This window comes from Dermacentor albipictus, chromosome 5 (assembly GCF_038994185.2).
Source record: "Dermacentor albipictus isolate Rhodes 1998 colony chromosome 5, USDA_Dalb.pri_finalv2, whole genome shotgun sequence".
In the NCBI taxonomy this organism is placed as follows: domain Eukaryota; kingdom Metazoa; phylum Arthropoda; class Arachnida; order Ixodida; family Ixodidae; genus Dermacentor; species Dermacentor albipictus.
This window is the reverse complement of record NC_091825.1, coordinates 136868290-136879520: the sequence shown is the minus strand read 5'-3', so window position 1 is coordinate 136879520 and position 11231 is coordinate 136868290. Positions and strand designations below refer to the sequence as shown.

The 11231-nt window shown below is 44.5% G+C and overlaps 1 protein-coding gene across 2 annotated transcripts; it reads right to left on the bottom strand.

The window, feature by feature from the left end:
* Positions 1 to 524: 524 nt before the first annotated feature.
* On the bottom strand, positions 525 to 9952 carry LOC135909314 (uncharacterized). Of its 2 annotated transcripts, none has more exons than XM_070539733.1 (5): positions 9799 to 9952; positions 8706 to 8818; positions 4350 to 4442; positions 1828 to 1863; positions 525 to 626 (listed from the first exon to the last, which is right to left on the bottom strand). In XM_070539733.1, exons 1-5 carry the CDS (start codon positions 9905 to 9907, stop codon positions 531 to 533), a joined length of 447 nt encoding a protein of 148 aa, XP_070395834.1. In that variant the 5' UTR covers positions 9908 to 9952; the 3' UTR covers positions 525 to 530. The 2 variants fall into 2 exon arrangements, with proteins under 2 accessions (XP_070395834.1, XP_065297324.1); XM_065441252.1 differs by lacking the exon at positions 525 to 626 and adding an exon at positions 1645 to 1711.
* Positions 9953 to 11231: the final 1279 nt, after the last annotated feature.

Below are 11231 nucleotides of genomic sequence, written 5' to 3'. Positions count from 1 at the left end.
ACGAGCAACGCTTGCGTAGTATGATCTTGGTAAGGTTTAAGAACTCCTCGCTCGAAACAGAGAGCCGGCATATCCTAATGCGGTGTCTCTCGCAACTTGCTTGGCGCAAGTAGAACGTTTAGCAAGGTGGCAGCATGAAGCAGCGAGCGGCACGGCAGACCGGATCAAATGACATCGTTCCCCGGAAGAGGCTGAGTACTGCAATGGGCAGTGCGTCGGCTCCTCCTGAAATTACTATAATCCGCGTATGCACTAACGTCGTGAGTGTGTGTGTGCGTGATTACGAAACTGGGGCTCTGGAATCGCTGTAGTCAGTCTTATACTTTAGCGCAACACGTGACTGATACTGCTCCCCACGTGGTGAAGACAAAAAAAAAAGAGCGTTGAGTTGAGGCGTGTTAGTGAACACGCCTCACCTCGGTTTGTGAGCAGTTAGCGAACGTCGCGTCCCGCGGTCTCTCGATGTCCTTGCGCATGAAAAATAATTTTCAACCCCAGAGTAGCGGTGGGAAACGAAGTTCATTTCCTGTTCATCCAACGCTCATCGAGAATCGCCTTGCGAAAGCAACCATGTCGTCGAGTGTCTCCAATGGCAAGTCCAATGCTCCTGTCCGATTAAAGCACACCTGCACAGAGAAGTGGGCAATCACAATTACATTCACGAACGAGGACAACACAGCCTGAGAGTGCATCAGATTCACTTAGCAGTGCACCGACGTGTTCACCTGATGAGTTACATCTAGTGCCGATATAAGACATTTGCCCAGAGTGTCAATGATCTGCATAAAAGTCCGTGTAAGCAACTGGCGCTTGAACACAAGATTTTGTATTCAAAATTTCACTTGCACCTCTTTGACGTTTCTTTTTTCTTCTGTGGACGTAAAAATGCTCGAATCTATGAAAACCGTGTCATTAAATGTGGGCTGTCACATCTCACACGGGGTCCAATTAAGAGGGAAACTTACCATCTACCGGAAAGCAGCGCGAATCATGCAAATTCGTTGGTCGTTGGCTATGTGGCACTCGGTATGTGTCGCTCTTCAATGAACCTCTTTGACGCCAACCTCGATCACTGCGTAACGTGCCACTGGGTGTGTGTGGCACTAATAGGTGGCGCTCTTCAATGACAAAAAAAATAATAATAATCCTATAATATTTCTCCGGGGCTGGGCGAAATCGAACCCGCGTTGTATATTATAGACAATCTTGTCCGCGTATATATTCACCCACGCCGAATATATATTCACAGCGCCGCCGCTAGATGTCACAGCATGCCCAGAGATAGGTAGGATATCAGGCAGCATAGTAGCAAGAGCTTGGTGGCGACACCCACCGCCCCGCTTCAAAGGGGACGCTCATAACATCCATCCATCTATCCATCCATCCATCCATCCCATCCATAGAACGCGAGAGTGGATCAAGCTTCCCTTTACATACACCCCTCGTACACGACATATTGCGACGGTGGCGTTGCGCGGCTTCTCGCTACGTTGCTTCAATGCGAATCGCACAGATGTCGGCATTCATCGTGAGATGGGTTCTGCCGAAAAATTTTAGACCGTTTTAGCGCACTTCAAGTGAACAGCCGGTAACGGCAATCGTGTTTTCCGAGAACGCGTGCTTTGCAAAAGGTACGTGTACTTGCCAGCGCCTAGTGCACGGCGTCCAAGAGTCTGTCGGTGTCTCCGAGCACTGTGTAGAACTGCGAGCTCTGCAGAGACCGTCCACGTACGTCAACGTCCGTAAGCAAGTTAGGGAGTTGCATGCATTCTCTCACCGTCCACTCATTTTCAATCTTTCGTGCGCTTTGATTCGCACGCCACCTACCTTGTTTTGGGTGGTCTTCATTCCGCACTCGAGAACCTACAGGACCGTGAAACTCTGGTTAGGCAGAAACATACGAGGCTAGGCAGACATTACGCGACGTTTGCAGATATTCTCAGTTAGGGCGTAATAAATAACAGAAATTAGGAAAGACGGGGGTCATTTATGGGTACAATTTTAGCGAAAGTCTCGAAACGTCAACCACGTGCTTACCTTATCAGTTTTGTCAACATCATACAGGCACTCGTCCGGTAGCTTTACATTAGAAGTCAATAAATAGCCTTTTGTTTTTAAGTGGATGCTTTAGCTCGGGGACTCCTACCTGAATACAGGGGAATCGAGGAATAACTTTTCTCGGCAACCACTGCACGATATTTGATTAGGCTTGTTTTATGTATTAGAAACAGTTAAAATATAATTGCTATAGCAAGCATATTCTATTGGGAAATAAGAAAAACGAAATATGATACTATCAAGTTGACAACTTTGTAACTCCGCAATGACAAACAATACATAGCAGTTTTGTAAACTGCAGCTAATAATCCTCCTAAAGCGGGCAAAATTAATACATTTACTCTCACTGAAATATACCGCTAATTTTTGAGTAGGACTTTGCGAATGCTTTCCAGGCATTGTAACTATGTCACGTAAGCCGTAAATATATATATATATATATATATATATATATATATATATATATATATATATATATATATATATATATATATATATATATATATATATATATATATATATATATATATGTATAAATTTCCACCCTTAGATGCTCTAGCGAATGCAGTTGACAAAACTGCAATATCTGTTTTTGATGCAGAGTTTCGATTTTCTAAACTTCGTGCTTTTATTTTTTTCGATCTTGCCAATTATTGGCAAATAAAAAAATTGCAGGTCTTAAATCAATTTTTTTTTTAAACTTACCAATTAAAAGAAAAGTTTACGAAAACTCACAAGAATGTAACTTTCTTTCAATGGCAACAAATGTCATTCAAAAAAGTTCAGCGGTAGTTATGCTTATGCTTTACATATATTTGAATAGGGAAATTGGAGTTTGCCTCGAGCTAGAGCTTCCCTCTACGCCTACTTGTACTTTCATTTTTTTCGCGATAATGTTTTTGTAGAAAATGCTAAAAGAAGAAGTAGTTTAATGACTGGAAAATGTAGGGAGGTCGGCCGAAAAAAAAAATTCTAAAAGACTGGAATCATACTGAAGCAGCTACACATCTCTGATCACCATGGCAGAGTAATGATAATTACCATCGTTTTGTTTTTGTTCCGCGATACGACCACGTTTGCCCCTCATATATAGAAAAAGTAATCTTTCTCAGCTTGTTCAATTCCCCCTAAACTGTGCATTCAATATGTATGCTACCCGAGGCGCCGCTATGAAAAATGAACATGATGTTGGCTCCCCGTTTTCATTTTAGTCCTTGTTCGTTACGCAATCCAGAGCACATATGCGTTCCTCAACTGCAGCGTCATCGCTTCTCTACGACGACATCGACAGCAAGCATTTGCACATTGTACAGGAGGGTACAGAAGTAACTGGAACACAGTAGCTGTGGCCGGACTGAATCCCACTGCCCTCTAGCAGCCTTGGAGGGAAACTATATAGGAATCGGATCCCGCATGCGCGCCTGCCGGTGCTGATAGCCGTTTCACACCGTCGATCTGATTCCGAACGTCTTTCGCAGCTTCTACAACTGAGCTCTATATAGCTAGCGTGACGGTGCTGATAGGATAGGTACACTCGCGTGTGTCACAGGGGCGTTTGTCTAGCACGTGCGAACTACAGGAACAGCCGCATAAGTTTCGAACGACACTGTGATCCGCGGGCAAGGAAACAGAGAGAGGTGGGGATCGGCCATCACCACCGGCCTGCACGCATGCGGGATTCAATCACTAGCTTCCGTCGGAAGCTGCTAGATGGCACTGGTATCTAGTTGAATTAAATGTGTGGTGTTTAGTGGCGCAAGGGCCAGGTACAGCCAAAGAACACCATGCCAGTTGGTATGTACAGTTAGACCACAGCTCCCGTGTAACAATTAATTTTGTTCGCACCTGTAGGTCTTTTGCTATAGACAGTTGAAAATAGAGTGCTGTAAGGTGGTAATGGCGGGCGCAGCAACGGGTGGATTTAGCCTGGCGATCAAGGCCGGCTATTTCTGCGCCAGGAACGTACTCCGTCACTGCGTGTGGTATCACTACTCGTGAAGTGTATTTTCTAATATGAGAAGTCTTCTACCTTTCCTATTATAAGCCCAATACACTAAAAAAGATAATGCAAGGATAAGCAAAGAAACATTCCCAGCGAATAAATCAGTTAAAAACGAGAAACACCGGCTTTTGGACATCTATGATCATAAGTACGGTCTCCTCCCCAATCTCGAGAAGCTAAAATGCACTGTCACCATTGCAGTACCAGTGCATCGCAGAACGCGTATAATACGTATGAAGGGTGTCCCCCTTTTCATGGCATATCTGTAGTAGAAACGGCCGATCCTTACCATTTGGTGAGGCTTCTGATGGAAACCTTCCTTTATCTTCTCATTTGCTTCACCAATGCAGCTGTTGTATGCGGCGCAGACAAGCGACACCCTCTAAGTGATTTAAGAATGAGATAAAGGCCAAATGACGCTAACATTAGAGATTGAGCACATTGTTACACTTACCTGTCCATGTTATGATCAGACAGTTCCTTTATTGATAGCACATCTGGGCGAGCGTTTTCACTGAATAGTTTTCACAACCTTTCAAACACTTTTTATTAATGCGTTAGCATTAATAAAAAAAGACGCAAATTTGGCAGCACAGCACACATTGGAGCAATGTGAGGCGCGACTGTCCAGCTATGACCGGGCCGACCAGCAATCGCTGATCGACCAGGTTGGACGGGCGGCTAAGGTCAGTGGGGCGCTCGACTAGGGCTCTAGCATGAGAATAATCTATTTTTATCATTGAATAAAAGTTTCTCCTCTCTCCGTCTCCTTCTCTCTCCGGAACAACACCTTGCACTGTCGTGAACGTGATTTGAACCGTGGATCCAGAACCTCAAAGAATTGCGACGTAATGCTAAGCCATGATTATCACATTAACGCTAAATCGCTACTAATTATATTTATTACTTATGAGAAGTATTCGAAGGAAATGTTTAAGAGAAAGCAATAGCAGGCAGGGGTAACTTACGTAAAGCACCTCGCAACAGGCTCCATTATTTCTACCTGAAAAAACTGGCGTACAATCTTGGAGACCATATGGAAAAGGCCAGCCGAGAGAAGGAAAGAGAATTTGAAAGGCCTACATTCTTTCCACGCTCTGAAACGTAAATAGGAAATACGCTGCTATCTTTTAGAATTGTTTCACGTTTTAGTGTTTATGGGAGAGTACAAAAAAAATCGGTAAGAAAGTCAATACGACGATGTCAGAGTCCGGCAACATCAGAAATGTCGTAAAAGGGATAGGGGACGATGCTTTCAACACGCCACTGGCCAAGAATCCTCAGTCCGTGACAGACATCATCACTCTACGCCCAAGCTACGAGGAGCTACGCAGGCAACGCTCGTTGACACGTCGCCTTTCCTCGCGCGGCGACCTCATTGCTGGTTTGGCTATACTATCTCCAACCAGTCGGCGTTGCTTGTTGAAATGAAAATCGGGCCATCTGCCGCGCAGGGTTTATCTCTGGAGGCTGCCCTTGGTTTCGAACAGACTAGTAGAGCGGACGGTGCATGTGGTATAGACAGAGCCGTAGTCGCAGAGACAAAGAGGCGCCTTGAATGCTGGCGAGCGGCACTTGCGGATGGACCCCAATGACTGCTTATCAGTGCAGCGCATTCTCTCCTTTTCTCTTCTTTCTTTTGGTGTTCTTTCCTTTTCCTACCTGTGCCTGCTTTGCTCGATAGGTAGGCAATAGAGCGTCATTCTGGCTTGGGCGTGGTTGCCACGTCCACCCGATACAAAGGGTTGGCCACAATATCATCATCATCATCATCATCATCATCATCATCATCAAAGCGTTCGTTCGGACGCCGTTCGTTCGTTCGTTCAGTTGGACGCCAGCTCTCCTTGATATCCTTCGCTCAGCCGCCGCATCTCTAACAGCCTGCATCGAATTCTATTTCTCCGCTCAGTCGCGCGATAAATAAATAAATAATATAGCTTCAAAAACGTTCGAGCTGTAAGGACGCGGAACCAGAAAAGAACGTTGATATAGTACTTAGCTAGGAACGAACATGCAAAGTTTGGAAGGCTTGGGTACAGACTAACAGATTTATGCTCTTGAAGGGCTCTAACTTGAAAAACATGATGGTTCTCTTCATGCGACTGCTCGCGCTTTGTTTCTAAAATGGCTGCTCCATATGTTGCCGATGTAAACGCGCATTTCATAATAATAATAATAATAATAATAATAATAATAATAATAATAATAATAATAATAATAATAATAATAATAATAATAATAATAATAATAATAATAATAATAATAATAATAATAATGTTCACTGTAGGTCGAAGGCCTCTCCTAGAGGTCTCCAATTACCCTGCCTTGCGTAATTTCGTCAAGTGGTGAGTAAATGGCATAAACAGGCCCGTGACAATTGGCTAAATATGAATACATAATTGGCATACGATCGAGCAGGAATTCTAAAAATATAAAACAAGATTATTTAAATAACCCCAAAATGCTTTGAATGGCGCCGCGTCGTTCCTTCCTGGAATTTTCTTCCATGTTTAGTCGTTGCAATATTACAATATTGGAAATAAGTTTTATAAAGCGACATATCGCAGAACACATTGCTTTGATATATTAGGATTGAATATTTTGTTATATATAGGCACCAATAGGCGGAGGGTAATAGGAAATAGGGGTAATAGAACAGGGATAACTGGGCCTTCGTCCTGGCAGTAGACATAAAGTAGGCTGATGATGATGCTGATGATGCTGCTGCTGCTGCTGCTGCTGCTGCTGATGATGATGATGATGATGATGCTGACGATGCTGATGAGGCGGAGATTCGACTGTAGAGACAGGCCCCAGAGGTGATAGTCTAAGTACCGTATTGTGCAATGTTAAGGCGCATCCAAGGGCGGAAAAAAGCTTTAGGACAGGAAATAATGTCACTTGGAACTAGTTTATTGAAAGCAGATGGGGTCACATTTATAGGAAAAGGTGGCCATGTGCACAAGTACGCTTGCGCAAAATACTCAATGTTTGCATTGTTATCCAAAACATAAAGTGCAGAAAATGGCGTTCACGTCTGCCTAAAGCCACAGACGTATCGCTGTCACAGACGTCATTTTTCATGTTGGTGAAATAAGCCTCCATTAATTCCCGCGTCAAGGAATGTTTGCTGTTCCCAAGAATGAGGACATGGAAAGGGCCTGAATCACACGTTCAGGGGTCGCAGTGCATATATGTAAATGTGCATTAATCTTATTCTTGACAGACTGCTCGTGTTTATTTGCCCTATCGTTGATGCAACGGCCTGTCTGGCCGATGTATACCCTGCCGAAATCAAGTGGAATTTCGTACACCACACCGACCGCGCAAGTCACACACGGCCTTGTACGATGTTTTACCACAAAGGGTCAATTTATGCGGGTCTGAGATGCGTGGGCACAGGCCAGCAAGCACAGGCCAGCCAGCCGAAAAAACAGCAGGTTTTTTCGTACCTATCGGCCACTGTATTTAAATTGTGGGCCACTCTTTGCATCTACGGAACAACCTGTGAGATTTATTCCACTAGCGGCTTGGTTTTCCGCTTACCCTTCGTTTTTTTTAAGGAGAGTTTCCGCTACTGCAACCGTAATAGAACAAAGGTATCCTGCTGAACGTAGCCGTGCGACCTGACAGTCAAAGATCTTTTGTATTTTCCGAGAACAAGACCTCACCAACGCCGCCTCGAGACACATGGATGCTATTGCCCTTTCAAAAAGTTTAGTATGCGCCGAGTCGAACGGTAAGAGCTCTTTGCGTGAGCTCGGGCGGTATACGCCCAACAAATATGCCATTCAGAAAAGAATAGACTTAAAGCTAAAAACTGCAGTTTGGCATTTAAAGGAAGCTCATGCGTAAAGAAAAGCCATTTTCCATGTCGTCCAAATAGCGCTAAAAGTCATTCCACTTTATTAGCGGTCGTTGCAGAAAGGTTAAATTTTAATAGCACCAAAAGATCTTCCACATACCCAAAACCTTACTGCACTTTTGCACCGTCAAAGGTAAAGCCAAGTCTTGGTCAATAGCAGATAAAAGTACGGCACATAAAACTGGCGCGACACAGGAACCGCTGCAAATACATTTACAATGAATGCAACCACAATCATGTGAAGCAAGAATCAAAGGAATATAATATTCAAACAAAGTTATAAAGTTATCAACAGCTATTCTTGCACCCATCTCAAAGGCGAGAACACCATTCAGTTCGATGCAGGCCCGAACTATCGGAAACAGTTCTGTATGTGGGATTGAGCAAAACAAATCTTCGATATCCACTGAGCAGGCAGACCCACCGTAGTCCAGGTTCTTGCAGACAGGGTGAGACATCTGTTGAATTATTGGTAATAAATGGATCACCCACATCCAGTGCACTAAATGCTTTAGTAAATAATGGCTAACGTTTTGCTGTCAACGCTCACGCTTACTAAAGGTGCACCTAAATGGCATATCTGGCTTGTGGGTTTTTACAGTAAAAAACACTGACCAGGAGGTACGATTAGAAGCATTAGCAGCTTTTGATAATTTCTCGAGATGCAACTCTTTACATAGCGCTATGGCCTTCGCCTTTACCTTATCTATGTGGCTCATTGCTTGGGGATGAAATTCTTCGTGATTGCGTGTGGCAAAAAAAAAAAATGTACTGTACCTTGCCAAAGTCCTTTTTGGGCGTGAGCGAGGCCATTTTTGCAAGTTCTTTACTGCAGTCTTTCATCACTTTCCCGAAGTTGGCCCTCGCTTCTAGCACACGCTTTCCTGATACTGCAACATAAGGTGTGGAGCGCCATGTTTCACAATACGAAAAGAGATCATTTTAGGGACTACGAAATATTTAGTAATTATAATCGTCGAGGTAATTTTTGCTGGTAGATGTTATTTCTGACAAAAAAAAGAAAGAAAAAAAGGTACAAGCCAGGAGAGCGAGCGAGAGATATCAAAGAGTGGAAAGGCAGGGAGGTCAACCAGACGAGCGTCCGGTTTGCTACCCTACACTGGGGGAAGGGAAGGGGGGAACAGAAAGAGGAAAGCAGAATAGAGGGAACACTGCCTGTGCACGCAGCAAAGCGCCTGAAAATCAGTCAAGTCAAAGCAAGTGCTCCGTCGGTACGTTAGGCTGCCGTCATTCTGCTGCCTGAAGCTGATATTGGTGCTTCATAGCTGATGATGCCCGTTGATTGTCACCAGGGAAGACCAAGGAGCCGGTGGGCGTCAGCAGTACGTTGCAGTGCGTGACAGTATATTATATTTTTAAGCTAAACACCAGCCGTTCTGACTTCAGTGCGAATATAATGATGACAAGCTGGTGACAAGCCAGGAGACGCACAGCAGCGCAGCACCCCTGACGCATTACGATTAACAGAGTCGCAGTTTTAGTCATTCTGCGGGTTGGCTGATTGATTCGTGGGGTTTGACGTTCCAAAGCGACACTGAGCTGTGGGCTATGAGAGACACCGCAGTGAAAGGCTCCCAATTAATTTTGACCATGTGGGGCTCGTTAGCATATACGTAAACACATGTGCACGATAGTTGCATTTAGCTCCCGTCTAAATGTGCGTTTCACTAAAGAGCAAATTCGCACTCTTCCGAAGGAGAATCAACCTCCGGGAATATTTTTTTTGTCGTAGTTACTGAAAGGATAAATAGTGAGCTACGGCTGTAGCGAAGATACTGACATAATAACTATTTTCTCCCGGTGCCGACGATTTCACTCTAACGAGGTTCTACTGTATTTGGAGACTCACAGATACTGATCTGCTTGCAGCTTGTGGCGCTCGTGATCACGCACAGGACGAGGCAGGACAGTAGGGTCCAGCGCGCCTCCAGATGTGCGACTGACTTTTGGCGCTCCATTGTCCAAGCACTGCGACGTCCAAAGGAAGAGCCTAGATGTCTTACAGCCACGTGACCTGCTCAAGCCTTGGCTGCGTATACATCGTTGCTGATAGGGCTTGAATCGCTCGAAGATTTGGAGCACGCGCTGTCAGCGGAGGATATAAGTTATTCGCTAGGGCCGAGGTCACTTGCGTCCCCCCTCGCTAGGCGCACTGCGTGAACACAGCTGATGGCCAACGAGGATGAATGTCTTAACGACGACCGGTGAATCTGTAGACTTTCGTGCCAGCTGTGATGACAGGAGGAAAAAAGACAACTCAGTGACAGAAGCGAGGACCGTGCCTCGTGCAGCGGTATGCTTCGTGAATTCAGGGAGCCTGGGACAAGGTAAATAGCAGCTTGGGCTCGTTGGTTTTCCATCCTGGTGGTAACAGCTTAAGAAACGTAGACTGGTCGCGAGACGACACCACAAGCGCGTCTTCTCGTCTCGTGTCCCGTCTACGTTTTTTGTTTTGTTTTTGTTTTTGCGTTGTTAACACCAGGGTGGGATAAGCTGTAATCTTTCAAGACCTGCTACCAGGGCTCGTGTTCCCGGTCAAACACTGTCGGGGATGCTTTCAATTTTGTATGACGTCATGCCTCGCGGGACGTCTAACTGAAGCGTCTAACGGAGCTGTAACATATGCCACGAAGCTTTTTCACTCGCTCAGATGATGATGATGATGATGATGATGATGATGATGATGATGATGATGATGATGATGATGATGATGATGATGATGATGGTGATGGTGATGTTCATGACATCTAATGGCATCTTCTTGGAATGGGGCGGCGACAATTGGTCACCTAGCCTGCTTGAGCTAATCGGGATTTACATGTGAGAGAAAATGGGATTAGGGCACGTAAAACCCCAGAATCTTTTTTTTTTAATTTTAGGTAGTGAATTCTTGTGATTGGTTTAATTAATAAATTGATTTCTTGTGTTTTCTTTTGCAAGTGCTGTCCGCCTGGGCAGTTAGTTCTTTAGTGATGTAATTCACGAGACTTTTGCAGGTTTAAGAAAGTGTTTCAAGTAAAGAACACAAACAAAAACAGACAAACTATGTCTATTATGTTTAACACGTCTAGTATAAGTGGAGCTGGGGTGGGACAATAGCTAACCGTATTTTTCTGACTACAATTATCTGCAGAATAGCAACCCCCTGTTTTTTTCTTTCCCCTCAAACACCATACAAAACACGAAAGGATACGGAAGACGCACCGTTTGGTTTAAGTTATCAGCCCGCTTGCGGTAAGGCAAGTGCTCTGATAACTTACACTATAGCTGACTCAGCCCCTT

Bases quoted from the DNA above. Each gene is read 5' to 3' on its own strand.
- LOC135909314 (XM_070539733.1), bottom strand. From the start codon at position 9,907: ATGGAGCGCCAAAAGTCAGTCGCACATCTGGAGGCGCGCTGGACCCTA. The intron at 4,443-8,705 runs GTACAGTACATT...TAAATCACTTAG, and splicing joins CCAAAAAGGACTTTGGCAAG to AGGGTGTCGCTTGTCTGCGC. The intron at 627-1,827 runs GTAGGTGGCGTG...TTCTCTGTGCAG, and splicing joins TGAAGACCACCCAAAACAAG to GTGTGCTTTAATCGGACAGG.